Source organism: Bubalus bubalis, chromosome 11 (assembly GCF_019923935.1).
Source record: "Bubalus bubalis isolate 160015118507 breed Murrah chromosome 11, NDDB_SH_1, whole genome shotgun sequence".
Taxonomy (NCBI): domain Eukaryota; kingdom Metazoa; phylum Chordata; class Mammalia; order Artiodactyla; family Bovidae; genus Bubalus; species Bubalus bubalis.
The window spans coordinates 38,315,585-38,334,353 of record NC_059167.1 but is presented as its reverse complement, the minus strand read 5'-3'; the positions used below and the strand labels follow the sequence as shown (position 1 = coordinate 38,334,353).

The 18,769-nt window shown below is 40.8% G+C and overlaps 1 protein-coding gene across 1 annotated transcript; it reads right to left on the bottom strand.

Moving 5' to 3' along the window:
- Positions 1–6,441: 6,441 nt before the first annotated feature.
- C11H15orf48 (chromosome 11 C15orf48 homolog) lies at positions 6,442–10,203 on the bottom strand. Its single transcript, XM_006076317.3, has 5 exons — positions 10,044–10,203; positions 9,845–9,905; positions 9,605–9,690; positions 8,351–8,411; positions 6,442–6,808 (listed from the first exon to the last, which is right to left on the bottom strand). The coding sequence occupies exons 2-5, from the start codon at positions 9,878–9,880 to the stop codon at positions 6,740–6,742; spliced, it is 252 nt and encodes an 83-aa protein (XP_006076379.1). The 5' UTR covers positions 9,881–9,905; positions 10,044–10,203; the 3' UTR covers positions 6,442–6,739.
- Positions 10,204–18,769: the final 8,566 nt, after the last annotated feature.

The following is an 18,769-nucleotide window of genomic DNA, read 5'->3' as shown; positions in this document are numbered from 1 at the left end:
ATGTAGTAAAACACTTCCAAAACCACCTTAGTTTTTAGGGAAAAACTACATAAATACCTGAAAGTAACTTTCTAAGCATGGAGAAAAGATATTATAAGGAATAATTACCAGGAAAACTAACTAGATTCCTAGTGTTCTCTTACATACATATATTCAACTTCACCTCCCTTCCTTATTCATACAATTTTTTTTTTTTTTTTTTTGCCATTCTGCATGGCTTGTGGGATGTGGTATCTTAGTTCCTTAACCAGGGATTGAACCCAGGCTCTCTGCAGTAAGAGCATGGAGTGGAGGACCGCCAAGGAACTCCACATACCATCATTTTTTAATGTAAGAATATACGTAGTGTGTTTGTGGAATACAGTGATTACTAAAATATAAGTAGGTTGCTAGTGACACTTTTAACATTACATACGTTGCTGTTGTTCAGTCTCTGAATTGTGTCCGACTCTTTGCAACCCCATGGACTGCAGCACACCAGGCTCCTCTGCCCTCTGCTATCTCAGAATTTGCTCAAGTTCATGTCCATATATTATATATATATATAATTACTTTTGCTATTATGTATTTTCTAGATGTGCACACACATGCAGAGGCTCTTATTTCTAGCTCGGTATCTGTGTAGGTAGGAGTAAAGGTGAGACGTGTTTATCTTTGGGTGTGTCTGTGCTCTGGCAAAGGTTTATAACTGGGGCGTTGTGAGCCAAAGGTGGACCAGTTACCAGAAGTCGACATGTGTGAATTTCAAACAGGCAATATTCTCACTCATGGAAGAATATAATTTTCAACACATTAAGAGCTTACTCTTTTACAGTAATAATCATTCTTTAGAAAGCAAAAAGGACCATGACATGATGCTAGAGGTAAAGAATCCGCCTGCCAATGCAGGAGATACAGGAGACTCAGGTTCAATCCCTGGGTTGGGAAGATCCCCTGGAGAAGGGAATGGCAACACTCCAGTATTCTTGCTCATAAATAGAGGTGCCTGGTAGGCTGGTTGCAAAGAGTTGAACAAAACTGAGCGACTGAATAGACACACACACACACTGAGCAACTACTACATGTTAAGCACCAAATTAGGTATTTTTATCTCATATAATCTTCACAACTAACCCAAGCAGGCACAGATTAACCCAAGTTCATAGACCAGGAATCTGAGTTACAAAACATGGGTAGAAAAGTGGCAGAGTGTTCTGATTTCAGAGCCTGTAGTTTCATTCTCCAAAGTCTCAACTAAAATGTGAGAAAATTTCCCCAAGAAAATAATGTTGAGTGAGTACATAATTAGACTTCACTCGTTTTTTAGTGATATGGACTTTAACCTTTTTATTCAGAAAGCTTAATTCCATATTTTCTTTTTATGTAAGAGAGAATTATGGGTGTCTGTTTAAGGCTCAAGGCCATTAGCTGAAGGACTCTGGGCTTTGGTTTAATTGCAAACTGGAACCAACGAAGGAAGAGCATTCCTTCTTCTTTGGGCTCCATGATGTATCTACTGATTCTCCTTCCCCGTATTTCTCAGTCCTTGGGCATATGTGCTCAGTCACTTCAGTCATGTCTCTCTGCGGCCCTATGGATTGTAGCCCACCAGGCTCCTCTGTCCATGGGATTCTCCAGGTAAGAATACTTGAGTGCTTTGCCATGCCCTTCTTCAGGGAATCTTCTTAACCCAGGGATTGAACCCTCTTGCATCTCCTGCATTGCAGACAGATTCTTTATCCACTGAGTCACCTGGGAAGCCCTCTCTCAGTCGTCACCAGGGACCAAATCCTCTTTCCAGCCCATGTCCTTCATGATGACACTCCTCTCTGTCTGTTCAGTCTTCATGAAAGAAAGTGAAAGTGAAGTCACTCAGTCGTGTCTGACTCTTTGCGACCCCATGGACTGTAGCCCACCAGGCTCCTCCATCTATGGTATTTTCTAGGCAAGAGTACTGGAGTGAGTTGCCATTTCCTTCTCCAGGGGATCTTCCCAACCCAGGAATCCCGCATTGCAGGCAGATGCTTTACCATCTGAGCCACCTATAACTGCCCTCTGAGGCAGTTTCATCCACACCCTGGCTTTTATCATTCTTGGAACTGTCTCCAACACACATCTCTGCAGTTCTTGAGAAATAATTTACCTAGATAGCTTACTGGGCTCTCCAATGAAAAATTCCAAAACCTAACTCATTCCTTATCTACCCCTCCCTTGAACATTCCATTTTATTTCCCTACTGTCTGCTCGGTCTTGGCACCACCACCCACCCAGCTACTGGGGTGAGAAATCCGAGAGCACTTTTGGACATCCCCCAGCCACGCCCAATAAGCCTTGAGGTCTTCCCCGCTTCAATCCCGCTCAAGTACATCCGCCTTTCTCCATTCCCGCTGCCATTTCCTTAGTTAGTCATGGCTCACCACCTGGACCCAGGACCACTGGCAGCAGCTGGTCTCTGGCCTCCAACTAAAGTTTCCTCCAGTGCACATCACAAACCTCTAGTTGGTAACAGTCAACATTCCCTTAAGTAAACTGTATGATGTCCATCCTCATCTCATATATATAATAAAAATCTTAATCTAGTTTCTTTGTGCTTGCAGATTAATAGCATAATATCCTATCCCACCTTACACTCCAATATTAAATTTCATGTACTAAACTACTCAAGTTTCTAAAGATATGCTATGTGAGCCCTCTGTGGCTTGGTAAATATGTGTCTCTACTTCAATTGCCTTTCTGAATTTTAATTACTGGTTTTTAAAGAAACTAGGTTTTCAGGGATCCTTGTTCTTCGGGAAGGTTTCCTTTGTACCATGTGCTCGTTTCTACCCTTGCTTTATTGTCATCACATTGCTTGGATTTGTTCTTAAGTGTGTCTCCTTTTCCTGCCAGATCCTTGAGGTCAGCACAACACCCACCAGACAGTGAAGGCCCAATAACTGTGCAACTTCTTAAATATTTAGATCCCTTGAAAATGTCATTATGATGTCTCAAACTTTTAAATTTCAAAGCCCACAATCCAAGAGAATCTCATCCAGATCAAACTCTAGGGAAAGAAGTTCTATAAGCTCCTTGGGAGTCACCTCCATGACCACATAGCTGTCGGTGTTCAGTACAACAGCCTAACAACCAAATGCAACAAGTGAAGCTTGGATAGGACTCTGGACTAAAAAATACAGTTATGGCCCTGGTGCTGGGAGGGACTGGGGGCGGGAGGGGAGAGGGGTGGCAGAGGATGGGATGGTTGGATGGCATCGCCAACTCGGTGGCCATGGGTTTGAGTAAACTCCAGGAGTTGGTGATGGACGGGGAAGCCTGGTGTGCTGCGGTTCATGGGGTTGCAGAGAGTTGGACACGACTGAGCAACTGAACTGAACTGCATATATTAATTTTATGTACACAGTGTACCAATATATTCTCTCATGACTTGATAATTTTGTTATGATTAGAAAGGACTTCACTCTAAGAAAATAATGAAGGAAAGATTCTTTCATTTTTTTTCTTCTAAAAAAAAAGACATTAAAATTAGAGGAAATGGAAATGGGTCATATGTTAGGTGATAGTATTGAATTAATGTTAATTTTCTTCGGTTCAGTTCAGTTCAGTCGCTCAGTCATGTCCGACTCCTTGCGACCCCATGAACTGCAGCATGCCAGGCCTCCCTGTCCATCACCAACACCCGGAGTTTACCCAAACTCATGTCCATTGAGTTGGTGATGCCATCCAACCATCTCATCCTCTGTCATCCCCTTCTCCTCCTGCCCCCAATCCCTCCCAGCATCAGAGTCTTTTCCAATGAGTCAACTCTTCACATGAGGTGGCCAAAGTATTGGAGTTTCAGCTTCAGCATCAGTCCTTCCAACGACCACCCGGACTGATCTGCTTTAGAATGGACTGGTTGGATCTCCTTGCAGTCCAAGGGACACTCAAGAGTCTTCTCCAACACCACAGTTCAAAAGCATAAATTCTTCGGCACTCAGCTTTCTTCACAGTCCAACTCTCACCTTCATACATGACCACTGGAAAAACCACAGCCTTGACCAGACAGACCTTTGTTGGCAAAGTAATGTCTCTGCTTTTGAATATGCTATCTAGGTTGGTCATAACTTTCCTTCCAAGGAGTAAGCGTCTTTTAATTTCATGGCTGCAGTCACCATCTGTAGTGATTTTGGAGCCCCAAAAAATAAAGTCTGACACTGTTTTCACTGTTTTCCCATCTATTTCCCATGAAGTGATGGGACCAGATGCCGTGACCTTAATTTTCTGAATGTTGGCTTTAAGCCAACTTTTTCACTCTCTTCTTTCACTTTCATCAAGAGGCTTTTGAGTTCCTCTTCACTTTCTGCCATAAGGGTGGTGTCATCTGCATATCTGAGGTTATTGATATTTCTCCCGGCAATCTTGATTCCAGCTTGTGCTTCTTCCAGCCCAGCGTTTCTCATGATGTAGGACTGATAATAGTGTAACAATGGCTAGAATATCCTTACTCTTAGGCATAAATAGCTTTACCTTGTAACTTAGTTTCAGAGTTCATTTTAAAAGAGCACAGTATGCAGAAAGATAGAGCAAATGTGGGAAAATGTCAACTGATAAAAAGTGTGAGTGTTCTTTGTACTAGTTTTTCAACTTCTCTGCATATTTGAAAATTTTTCAAAATAAAACATTTGGGGAAAATGCTGAGAATACTATCAAAAATAAAATCAATAAATCTTTTGAAATGTACATTTCAATATTGCTGTTGGCCTTTTCCCCTCCCAAACCCACTGCATGGTACTTTCCACCACCTTGTTCATCTTGTAAAGCCACTGCATTTCAATCATTCTTGTGTTTTAAAGTTGAAAGGCACAGTCCCCCCCTCCCAAACACTACAATTTGCTCTAATTGGCCAACCATCACAAGGGTGTTCGTTTTTATTTGCCTCTACAGTGCTGCAATGCTCTTCAGAAGCTTAAGCAAATAAAATTATACTTCATAATTGGTACATGTAATTACTTGAGATCAACAATCAGAGATTTTTATCTGGGAAAATTTGAGGTGATAAGGAAGTAGCAGAAGTTGCAAAAGTAGTCTTGCTTTAATCCTTTCAGAATTGCCAAGTCTCTAGTAAGATCTAGCTAATTTTTATTGCCCTGAAGGTGGTTAGATTTAGCCCTTCTCTTAAATTTCTATTATGTTCAGATGGAAATTAAGAAAAAGGGACTTATGATTTTTATGAGTCAATGAACCTGGGTATATACCCAAGAGAAATGAAAATATATGGCTACACAAAATCTTGCACATGGCTGTTCACAGCAGCATTCTTCGTAACAGCCAAAAGGTAGGAACAACCCAAATGTCTGTCAGCTGATGAATAAGCAAAATGCAGCATATCTACACAATGGAATATCAACCATAAAAGGACCAAAGTACTGAGTCATGGTACAACACAGAGGGATCCTGAAAACATTATGCTGTTAAGAGTTAAGCACCAAGGTCACATAAGGCATGATCCTATTTATCTGAAGTGCAGAGAATAGGCAAATCCATAGGGACAAAGATTAGTGTTTGCCTGAGGTTGGGGACAGAGGGATCAGAAGTAGGTTCTTTTGGGGTGATGAAGATGTTCTGGAATTAGGTGCTGGAAATGTAAAACTTCATGAATTTACTAAAAAACCACCAAATTGTGAACTTTAAATACCATGCTCTGTGAATTATATCTCAATTTTTTAAAAAAGTTAATGAAAAGCTATTTTCTATTTGGTCTCTTTTTCAGGAACAGTCAAAGGGGAGCGCCAAGGGGCATGCTGGATTTGATTGCATCTTTGATTTCCCTGGACCACTGGCCAGAGTGAAGAGAAGCCCCAAACTTGTGGGGTGCTCTCCATCCTCCCCTCCCCACATGAGCACCACCGTTAAGCCTTGGCATTTGGAGGGCCAGTCTCACATACGCCGCATTCCCACCACCGCCAGAATCCCAGTACTTCCTCCAAGACGAATCCCAAAATCTCATACTCCATCTCGTCTGCACTTTCCTCATTGTACTTGCCATCTTTTAGTCCTCTCCCTCCAAAATTTGGTTTTGTTCATTGATTTATCTCGGCTGCACTAGAACAGTGCGTGGCTAACAGCAGATATTCAACAGATCTCTGGTGAATGAATGAATTTGGAAAAATCACACAGAAATTTGCACGGGGTGTTATTTTAAAAAGATGAAGCTCCATGAAGGTACCCAGTGGGCCTAGTGGTTAGGATTCAGAGCTTTCACTGGAGGCCCAGGATCAATCCCTGGTGGGAGAATGATCCCACATGATGTGTGACATGACCAAAATACAAAAAAATAAGTAAAGAAAAACGAAGAAGAGGAAGATCTTTTAAAAATTAAAAATAAATAAAATTTAAAAGTGAATCTCCATGCTTCTAAATGTGTTTATCTCCCATAAAAAATTCTTTCCCCTCCATTTAAATATGCACCTGATCTTTAAGAAATCTTGCACAAATTATATTTTATTATAGACAATCAAATTTAACATATCTTTATAGGAAAACATTTAAGCACTATAAACACAAAAATTTCAATGCACAAAACAACACAGAATCTTATTTTGGGACTATGTGGTTATGCTGTGCTACCTTTATAATTCCTTATCCAGAGTCCAAAAACGTAGGCAGGCCCTAAAAATGTAGCAGAAGCATTTCCGCACACTGGTATCCATAATCTAGCCTGTGCAGAAGTGTTTCCACTAGATTCATAGAGTACTCTTTGGAAGAAAAAGGCGAGGACTGGTCACCTGGTTGCCCTTCGGACCTTCTGCAACTCTTCAATGGGCTTCCATTCTTGGTTGATTGTTACAAGCTTTAAAAAGTAAATAAAACAAAATTAAAATGTTTTGTTAGGATCTGTCCATCCTCAGCTCCCCTTTTCAGATCTGTACATAGTTCCCTCTGGAAAAAGTATCACCATAACATTTGCAGCCAAAGAATCACCTCTTCCCATCTCTAATTAAAACAGTAACATGTACTGGTTCTATCCCTCTAAATAAAGTCTTTGGGTTCCTGAGTGTTACAGGATTAGAGAGAAAGATTATGTACATTTACCCATTTTCATTTAACAGGTTCTAGATTTTTTTATTTCCTATGATTTTATGTGAACTATAAAGTTCAAAAAGTGTATCTGTTCTGTGTGAGTGGCTATATAATGTTCCTAGCACAGAGCTAGCACTTAAAATTTCCTCACTGTATTTACTCAACAAAGGTACAAATGATCCAAGTTACACAATAAGGCGAACGACGGAGAGCTGAGGACAAGTCTTGACTTCCAAAGAACTCACATTCAGAGATTCTCATTTATTCGCACAAGTTTTCTATTCCCCCAGGAACAGGGAGATGTAGGTAGCTTTAAAGATCCTAGACGCCCTTCTCTAAGTCAAGCTGTGTCATTAGAATGCTTTGTTTAAACACAAACACACACACACGTAACTTTTTGGAGACAATTTAAGTCATGTTCATTCCAACAGACTACATGTTTACTTCCAAAATATTTAAAGTGTAAAAAAATCTTTTCAATAGTCTTAAAAATCTACGCATTTGGATGAGTGGATATTAGCTAATTTTGCTTACAGAGACTGCCACTGCTGTTTTTAGGAGTTCCTGTTATTTATCACAATAGACCTTATATTAACTTTTGATAAACAGTGGATAAAATGAGATTATGCATAAACAGACTCATAGATTTCAAAAACAAAATTATGGTTACCAAAGGGGAAAGAGGGGGAAAGGGCTAAAACAGAAGTCTGGGACTGACATATATACACTTCTTTATATAAAATAGATAACAACAAGGACCTATGTATGGCACAGGAAGTTCTACTCAGTATTCTGTAATAACCTATATGGGAAAAGAATTGGAAAAAGAATGGATATATGTATGTATGTGTATGTATGTATTTATATAACTTAATTACTTTGCTGTACACCTGAAACTATTGTAATAGAACATTGGAAATCAACTATGCTCCAACATAAAAATTAAGTTAAAAAAGGAGATGATGTATCACAATAATGATAAAAGTTAATTATCTGAGTGCTTACTATGGGCCAGACACCATGCTAAAGGGCTTTATCTACTTTATCTTCTTTAAGCCTCTAACCTCTGAGGCAGGGCCTAATATTACTGTGCCCATTTTATAGATTCTGAGAACCTCAGAGAGACCAAGTTGTCTAAAATCACCTGTGAATAACAGAGCAAGGATGTGAACTAGATCTCCACAATCCTACAGCACTCTCTCTTAACACTACACTAAATGGCACCCTAAACATGAAAGGTATTACATCTGTTCTGCAGACAAAGGTGCTAAGGTTTGAGCTAAGTATAAATCATATTTTAATGTAGCAATACCTTTGTAGGTACAGTAGGATCCACATTTTCCCAAGGTTCTGGATTTCTTTTTCGATCAAGGCTAAAAGAAAAAGAAAGCTGATTAAACATTAAAGTGCATTTAAACCAACTCTGATATTGGGTTTATACTACTCTAGGGACAGACTCAGAGTGCATACTTAGGCATTCATCGCTAACTGAAATTGATGGAATAGTTCTTTAAAAAGCTTCACAGTTTGGCTCACACATTAAGGATCAATTCCTCTGCAGGGTAAAAGGTCTGTAGTGCCTTTACGGGGCTAGACTGGAAAATGTTCTCATAAGCTGAGAGCAATCAGAGTGGAAGTGCCAGGCTAAGAGCAAGCAAATTAAGCTCTTGCCCCAGTTTCTGGGAGGGGCAGAAGGGCTCAGCTTGAACCCTGTAGGTGGTAAACTGCCAGAACCTCCCATTACTGCCTATGGAGCTCTGCACCGGGCCAAGATGAGTTTGCAAGTTTTTCTGTTCCTTATATTCCAGGACGGAGAAGGCAATGGCACCCCACTCCAGTACTCTTGCCTGGAAAATCCCATGGACGGAGGAGCCTGGGAGGCTGCAGTCCATGGGGTCGCTAAGAGTAGGTGACTGAGCGACTTCACTTTCACTTTTCATTTTCATGCATTGGAGATGGCAATGGCAACCCACTCCAGTGTTCTTGCCTGGAGAATCCTAGGGATGGGGGAGCCTGGTGGGCTGCCATCTATGGGGTGGCACAGAGTCGGACACGACTGAAGTGACTCAGCAGCAGCAGCAGTATATTCCAGGATACATGGTATTTTACCTTATATCCAGGGCTGAAATTAGGTTTATTGTAGACAACTGAATCAGTCAACTTTACCACATTAGGAAAGACCTTTCTAGTAAACTGACATTTTAAAACGTCATTAAAATGATGATTTAAGATTGATAATATATATCTCAAAAGACTATCCAAGAACTTTACATTTCAAAATGTATGTTTAAAAAAAAACAACTTTATTTTGCTGCAGGAGAAGAGGAGGATGAAAGGTTGAAATGGATGAAAGGATATTTAGATACAAGAAACAAACTTATTCCATCAATATCATCATTTAATAGCCTTCTGAAACCTGGATGCTTTCTGGCCCTGACTCCCAATTCACAATTCGACATTCTTATTCTCTGGGAAAAACCAGGAAACTGATACCATGCATTTCATAAACTGAAGGTCAACCTAACACTACTAAAAACGTTTCAATAAATGATGAATGCTTACTTACATCACATCGGATTTTCGAAGGGAATACATAGCAAATGACGAAGCTCCAGCCGCTGCCACGGTCATGAAAAACACCAAAGGAATAAGCTAACAGAGAATAAAATATTCTGATGTTTCAATGCGAAACACTTCAAATAGAATAGCTCTATATCATTTTATATTTTCTCCAAATCGGCACCATCTGTTCATTTTTAAAAGTTAATCTTTTTAGTCACAATTTTCAATTGCTTTAAAAACTTACTTCCTTCTTTTTCATCAGGAGTTGGAAAAAGCCCATGATGACTTAAGAGTAGAATCCAAATCTATAGCGGGGGAAAAATCCAAGATATTGATCAAAAGTCAGCTATTAGGACTCAACCTGGTAGGCGCCAAACCGGCTAACGTATCCCAAAGCCAGCCTGGAGCCAGATGATCAGCGCCTTCAACCGAGGGAGGCTCACCTGGGGGATCCAGAGGGACCTCACGAGCGGACGATGCCAACGCCCAGAACCGAATCCTGACCTCAACCCCCGCGGCTTATATACCAACCCCGCCCGCTCCGGAAGGCCGGCCGGAGCGTTCTGGTCACGCGGGACGCGCGGGGGCCGTGCGGGGCTTGACTCGCTTTCCCTGCCGGGTGCCCGGTAACTGGGCGCCCCCTGCAGGACTCCGTGCCCTCAGTCGCCGAGCAGCCGGATGCGAGCGCCCCCTGCCGCCCGCCACGGTTCTCAACCTCCACTCGGAGGTAGCCGAGGCTGACCGTTAGCGCCCCTGCAACTGAGAACCAGGAGAGCTCGGATAGCCAAAACTGGTGAAAAGCAGCCCCTCTAAAAGGAGATCCGGAAAAGGAGCCGCAGAAACGGGGGTCCCATGGGAGGCTCCTTGGTGCAGGCAAGTAAATTAGAATTAATCCAAGTCACATTAAAAGCTCCAAAAATGGGATGTGGCACACATGTAAACTGTAACGTTCCTTTCAGAATAATTCCTCATTGTCTTGATTTTTTAACCATTAAAAAAAAAATCGGGATGTGAGGGAGAAGAAACAAAAAGAATCAACTGGAGAGATTTCCAAGAGAAGATTTCTTAGACGACCCTGGAGGCTGGCTTTGTCTTGTCCGGGTTTAACTCACCCCTAAGCTAGCAGACAAGCCTTGCACGAAACATGCAGGCGGCTGCAGAATCACGGGAATAATAATTAAATCAGAATCTGTGTGCCAAACGCTGTACAACAATCTTTTCAACATTTTCGCAAGTTTTTTAGGCTCAGAGATGGTCTAGTCATATAGCCAGTAAGTGGTGGAGATGCAATCAGAGCCCAGTTCTGTCTGACAATATCACTGTTGTTTCTGCACCCCACTCTTAGCAACTGAAATTAAGACAAGAGTGCAAGCTCAGTTATTTAAAAAGTTATTTTAAAAAAAATATTTTAAAACTGTTTGAAGTTCAAGCTATATATAAGTTAATGTAAAATCGAAAACAGTGTTCTCTGATGGGCCAGATCCAGCTCTGTTACCCGGTTTTAGTTCTAGTCATGGACTTTGCATTCAAACTGACCTGAGTTCAGGTCAGTGGGCCACCCCTGCCACACTTTATTAGCTGACTGACTTCAAGGAAACTGCTGAGGCTTTATGACTCTTATAAAATGGGGAAAAACCTAGCTCAGCAGGGAATTGTAAAAAATGGTAGACTGTATGCCAAGAATATAGCATTCTGTTTTGCCTGAGGTAGGCATTCAATCAATAGTAATTGTTATTTGCAAATAATTGTTTTATATATGGCAGAACATAAATATAACTTCTAACCCAGTTACTACCACCTAATTCTTCCTGCGTAACCCAAATTGTAACTAGAGACACGTGTTGATTACTTCAAAGAAAATTCAAACTTTTTCGTCATTTGTATTCACAACAAACTATGGAAAATTCTTAAAGAGATGGGAATACCAGACCACCTGACCTGCCTCCTGAGAAATCTGTATGCATGTCAAGAAGCAAGTTAGAACTGGACATGCAACAACAGACTGGTTCCAAATCAGGAAAGGAGTACATCAAGGCTGTATATTGTCACCCTGCCTACTTAACTGACACAGAGTACATCAAGCAAAATGCCAGGCTGGATGAAGCACAAGTGGGAATCAAGATTGCCAGCAGAAATATCAATAACCTCAGATATGCAGATGACACCACCCCTATGGCAGAAAGTGAAGAACTAAAGAGCCTCTTGATGAAAGTGAAAGAGGACAGTGAAAAAGTTGGCTTAAAACTCAACATTCAGAAAAAGAAGCTCATGCCAGCCATCCAGTCCCATCACTTAATGGCAAATAGATGGGGAAACAATCGAAACCATGAGACTTTCTTTTTTTTTTTTTGGTTCCAAAATCATTGCAGCTGGTGACCGCAGCCATGAAATTAAAAGACACTTGCTCCTTGGAAGAAAAGCTATGACCAACCTAGACAGCACATTAAAAAGCAGAGACATCGCTTTACCAACAAAGGTCCATCTAGTCAAAGCTATGGTTTTACCAGTAGTAATGTATGGATCTGAGAGTTGGACTATGAAGAAAGCTGGACGCTAGAAGTTGATGCTTTTGAACTGTGGTGTTGGAGAAGACTCTTGAGAGTCCCTTGGACTGCAAGGAGATCCAACCAGTCCATCTGAAAAGAAATCAGTCCTGAATATTAATTGGAAGGACTGACGCTGGAGCTGAAACTCTAGTACTCTGGCCATCTGATGAGAATAACTGACTCCTTTGAAAAGACCCTGATGCTAGGAAAGATTGAAGGCAGGAGGAGAAGGGGACAACAGAGGATGAGATGGTTGGATGGCCTCACTGACTCGATAGACATGAGTTTGAACAAGCTCCAGGAATTGGTGATGAACAGGGAAGCCTGGTGTGCCGCAGTCCACGGGGTCACAAAGAGTCAGACACAACTAAGTGACTGAACTGAACAATTTGTATTGAACAGAATCAAAGAAGCCTTTTAATGCTCCTTCTGCAGAATTTCTAAAGCTTGTCAGAAGGTTCTAAGACAAGTCTCATTTTAATTAAAGATAAATTGTTTATAGGATGAAAGGAAGAGAAAAAGGAAATCTTATAGGAATCTATCATGGCCCACAAGTTAAAATTAAAATGTGTAGCCCTTGGGAATTCCCTGGTGGCTCAAAGATTAAGCCTCTGAGATTCCACTGCTGGGAACCTGGGTTTGATCCTTGGTGGGGGAACTAAGATCCCACAAGCTGAATTAAACTCAGAGCCCTGCTTTGCCAAAGTCGTTGCTTTTCAAAATGCAGTTTTGTGTAATAGTAGCCTAGGCACTATTCTGGGAATGGGGCATGGTAAATCACATTTCTTCCAATTTACTTTCCATGGGTAAGTAATTTCCAAGTAATTCTTACATGATTTGGTGCCAAAGACAGATGATTAATTCTGACTAAGGGGCTCTGAAAAATCTTACCAAAGGTGAGGATATTTATTTGAATATAAACAAACCGACTGTAAAAAGACATTTTGGGAGGAATTAGAGAAACTTAAATACAGACCAGAGATGAAATATTAAAGTATTGTTGATTTTCTCAGGTGTGATAATGGTATTATGGGCTTTTTTTAAAAGCACATTTTTAAAGAGATTAAGAAATATGATGTATGGGATTTACCGTAAAATACTTCAGTTAGAAAACAAATGAAGCAAATTTAGCAAAATACTATTTAATCTAGGTTATAGATATGTGGGAGTTCGTCATATTACTAAATGTTTGGAAATGTTTAGATTAAAATGTTTTAAAAATGTATAAATTGTATATAGTATTAAAAAATAAAATTCAACGGAGTCAATTTTAAGACCTAATTGACTTTATTCAATAGTCGATGAACTAGAAAGGTGTTCCAAGGGGTAGTACAAACAGAAAGCTTTTATAAAGACAGAAAGGTGGGGCAAAAAGGTATTAGCTGTAACCCAGACTTGCAGGGGCATGAAACCATAGCTACTTGATTCCCACTCTAGGAATCTAACTTAGATTTTAGTCAGCCCAGCTTGGGCTTTGTAAGAAAAATCGAATATTTTTTCATTGGACATCTTCATTATTCCTTCATGCCCATCCTTCAGTGGCTGCTGTTACCAGGGTTAGCAAATACGGATTTGCTAAATTTCATACGGTCTGTTGTTGCTCAGTTGCACCGTCGTGTCCGACTCTGCAACTCCAAGGACTACAGCAGGCCAGGCTTCCCTGTTCTTCACCATCTCCAGGAGGTTGCTCAAACTCATGTCTACTGAGTCAATGAAGCCATCCAACTATCTCATCCTTTTTTGCCCCCTTCTCCTCTGCCCTCAATCTTTCCCAGCACCAAGGTCTTTTCTAATGAGTTGGCTCTCTGCATCAGGTGGCCACAAGATTGGAGTTTTAGCTTCAGTATCAGTCCTTCCAATGAATATTCAGGATTGATTTCCTTTAGGATTGACTGGTTTGATCTCCTTACTGTCCAAGGGACTCTCAAGTGTCATCTCCAGCACCACAACTCAAAAGCATCAGTTCTTTGGTGCTCAGCCTTCTTTATGGTCCAACTCTCACATCCGTACATACTGTTTAATGCTGTAATGTGGCTCAGAAAGGAGTTGAGTTTAATGTAATGCTGTTCAAGAAATAGAGGGAAAAAATAGAATGGGAAAGACTAGAGATCTCTTCAAGAAAATTAGATACCAAGGGAACATTTCATGCAAAGCAATAAAGGACAGAAATGGTATGGACCTAACAGAAGCAGAAGGTATTAAGACGAGGTGGCAAGAATACACAGAGGAACTATACAAAAAAGATCTTTACAACCCAGACAATCACCATAGTGTGATCCCTCACCTAGAGCCAGACATCCTGGAATGCGAAGTGGGCCTTAGGAAGCATCACTAAAAACAAAGCTAGTGGAGGTGATGGAATTCCAGTTGAACTCTCTTTCAAGTCCTAAAAGATGATGCTGTGAAAATGCTGCACTCAAATATGCCAGCAAATTTGGAAACTCAGCAGTGGCCACAGGACTGGGAAAGGTCAGTTTTCATTTCAATCCCAAAGAAAGGCAATGCCAAAGAATGCTTAAACTACTGCACAGTTGCACTCATCTCACACACTAGTAAAGTAATGCTCAAAATTCTCCAAGCCAGGCTTCAACAGTCCATGAACTGTGAAATTCCAAATGTTCAAGCTGGATTTTGAAAAGGCAGAGGAACCAGAGATCAAATTGCCAACATGCCGTTGGATCACTGAAAAAGCAAGAGAGTTCCATAAAAACTTCTGCTTTATTGACTATGCCAAAGACTGTGACTATGTGGACCACAACAAACTCTATAAAATTCTTGAAGAGATGGGAATACCAGACCACCTGACCTGCCTCTTGAGAAATCTGTATGCAGCTCAGGAATCAACAGTTAGAACTGGACATGGAACAACAGACTGGTTCCAAATAGGGAAAGGAATATATCAAGGCTGTATATTGTCACTGTGCTTATTTAACTTATATGCAGAATACATCATGAGAAACGCTGGGCTGAATGAAGCACAGCTGGAATAAAGATTGCTGGGAGAAATATCAATAACCTCAGATATGCAGATGACACCATCCTTATGGCAGAAAGTGAAGAACTAAAGAGCCTCTTGATGAAAGTGAAAGAGGAGAGTGAAAAAGTTGGCTTAAAGCTCAACATTCAGAAAACTAAGATCATGGCATCTGGTCCCATCACTACATGGCAAATAGGTGGGGAAATGGTGGAAACAGACTTTATTTTGGGGGGCTCCAAAATCACTGCAGATGGTGAGTGTAGCCATGAAATTAAAAGACACTTGCTTCTTGGAAGAAAAGTTATAACCAACCTCAGTTCAGTTGCTCTGTCGTGTCCGACTCTTTGCGACCCCATGAATCGCAGCACGCCAGGTCTCCCTGTCCATCACCAACTCCCGGAGTTCACTCAGACTCACGTCCATCGAGTCAGTGATGCCATCCAGCCATCTCATCCTCTGTCGTCCCCTTCTCCTCTTGCCCCCAATCCCTCCCAGCATCAGAGTCTTTTCCAGTGAGTCAACTCTTCGCATGAGGTGGCCAAAGTACTGGAGTTTCAGCTTTAGCATCATTCCTTCCAAAGAAATCCCAGGGCTGATCTCCTTTAGAATGGACTGGTTGGATCTCCTTGCAGTCCAAGGGACTCTCAAGAGTCTTCTCCAACACCACAGTTCAAAAGCATCAATTCTTCAGTGCTCAGCCTTCTTCACAGTCCAACTCTCACATCCATACATGACCACAGGAAAAACCATAGCCTTGACTAGACAAACCTTTGTTGGCAAAGTAATGTCTCTGCTTTTGAATATGCTATCTAGACATTACTTTGCCAACAAAGGTCTGTCTAGTCAAGGCTATGGTTTTTTTAGGAGTCATGTATGGATATGAGAGTTGGAATATAAAGAAAGCTGCCAAAGAATTGATGCTTTTGAACTGTGGTGTTGGAGAAGACTCTTGAGAGTCCCTTGGACTGCAAGGAGATCCAACCAGTCCATCCTAAAGGAAATCAGTCCTGAATATTCATTGGAAGGACTGATGCTGAAGCTGAAACTCCAATACTTTGGCCAACTGATGCAAAGAACTGGTTCATTAGAAAAGACCCTGATGCTGGGCAAGATTGAAGGCAGGAGAAGGGGATGATAGAGGATGAGATGGTTGGATGGCATCACCGACTCAATGGACATGAGTTCGAGTAAATTCTGGGATTTGACCTTGGCCAGGGAAGCCTGGCCTGCTGAAGTCCACGGGGTTGCAAAGAGTCAGACACGACTGAGTGACTGAACTAAACTGTTCACACTTCCCAGGTACTTAGAAGCATAAGTGTTTTCTCACCGATTAAGAACACAGCTTTTGGAAGTTTCCCAGAGCAAACCTTCAATCACACTGAAACTGAGTCAAAGAACTCCTTAATCTGACTTCATCATTTATATCAGTGAGAGAAGAAACATGGATTTTGTCTTCAAGAATTTTGAAGCTTCCAGAAATGCTCTTGAGAAGTTATAAAAAGACAATTTCAAAGCAAAACTCAAGCTTCTAACCAAAGTGTGTGTACCAAATTTCTAGGCTGACCACTGGAAACTCCCTCTAGGAAAAAACAAAAAGGGCCCACAGCTAGAAGAGGTAAGGGGTTCAGGCTAGAGTGTCTTAGACCTAGAGATGGCAAATGCCTAATAGCTGCCTTGTCCTATAAAATCAACAACTGACACAACATGAACAAAAATAATTAGAATTCTAATAAAGTTTGTAGGTATTTTCCCTACTACTCTAAAGCATGTCACTTTGTTAGAATAATTATAATTTTTTAAGTAATCTACTTTATCTATCCTAATATAGCAAAACAATGACATCAACATGTAATCAATGACAAATTAATAAATCACTTAACAGTTTTTTTCATGCTGAGTCTGAATTCTAGTGTACATTTTTACTTATGGTGCATTTTGATTTGGATGTTTCATTTTCATCAGAAACCTTTGACCTTCATTTTGTTGTTCAGTTAAGTCATGTTCGACTCTTTTCAACCCCATAGACTGCAGCACGCCAGGCTTCCCTGTCCCTGTCCTCCCTATCTCCCAGTTTGCTCAAACTCATGTCCATTGAGTCAGTGATGCCATCCAACCATCTCATCCTCTGTCGCCCCCTTCTCCTCCTGCCTTCAATCTTTTCCAGCATCAGGACCTCTCCCAATGAGTCAGCTCTTTGCATCAGGTGGCCAAAGTATTGGAGCTTCAGCATCAGTCCTCCAAATGAATATTCAGTATTGATTTCCTTTAGGACTTGTTTGATATTCTTGTATTTAAATTTTATAAAATTTATGGTTAAGAAAGTCAATTCACGTACTCAAGTTATTTCAAAGATACTTAAATGTTTCCCAATAACTGGATTGAGTGTGTGGTGTTTAGTTGCTAAGTCGTTTCTGACTCTTTTGTGACTGCCCCCACCCGCCACTGGACGGTAGCCCTACAGGCTCCTCTGTCCATGGGATTCTCCAGGCAAGAATACTAGAGTGGGTTGCCATTTCCTCCTCCATGAATTACATTTTATACCTATAAATAAGATAGGCCTTTTTCTTAATTGCTCAATTGCTTAGTAATAATCAATTGTAATTATAGTAATAATCAAAAGTAATTGCTCCTTAATTGCTTAGCAATAATCCTGGCTCCAGTCAGAAATAGGAAACTTTTCCAATAACTGCTTCACATTTATGACTTTGTATAGTTCATGCACCATGCTCTGACTGTACATACACTTCTTTTGAAGCTCATCTGGTGCTTAATTCGATGCATGATTTGTCTGAGGTCCCCGCTCCTAGCTGCCCTCTCCATGCCATGTCTGGCTCCTTCACTCACACTCTTCTCTGTATGACACCTTGTGGGTGAAGACGCAGTAAGATACTTAGCAGATATTGTCAGGTGAGAAAAAAACAAGAGCTACATAGTACCATGCCTTTTGGTTTTAAAAAGTCCCTTACACATCTGTATGTGTATAAGGGACTAGAAAGTTAAATACCCAAGTGTCTTCTTCACGTTTATCTGTATTTTCTAGCATTATTACCTTTTTAATAAAGGAAAATAAAAGCTTACATATAATCTAGCTCCTTAAAAAATACTCAAAATTACAAAAGGAAAACTAACAGCTGTACTGTGGAGATGGGGACGATATCAGAAACAAGTGATCAAAACTGACGTCACCAATAATGTGCAGATGTCACGTGCCTCCAGCTGTGATCTGAGGACGTGACAGCAGGTATACTGCTGCACGACACGAATCCACCGTGACTCGCGGAAGACACACACATGGCAGCACTGACAGTTCCACACAGTGGTCTGGACTCTCCAAAAGTGTCAAGGGTGCTCAGAAAGGCTGAGGGGCTGTTTCAGATTAAGAGGCAGACAGGCTAAAGAGACACGACAACTAAGTGGAATGCGTGATCCTAGACTAGATCTTCTAATGGAAAAACAATCACTTTGGAACAATGGATGACATTCATTAATCAGTAGATTAAAATGCTGTTATCGATGTTAAATTTCTTGAATGTGATAACTGCATTGTGGTCATATAAGAAAATAACCTCATTTATACGAGATGTACAGTGGAGTATTAAAAGGATAAAGATGTGTGATGTATAAAATCTACTTCTAAATAGTTCAT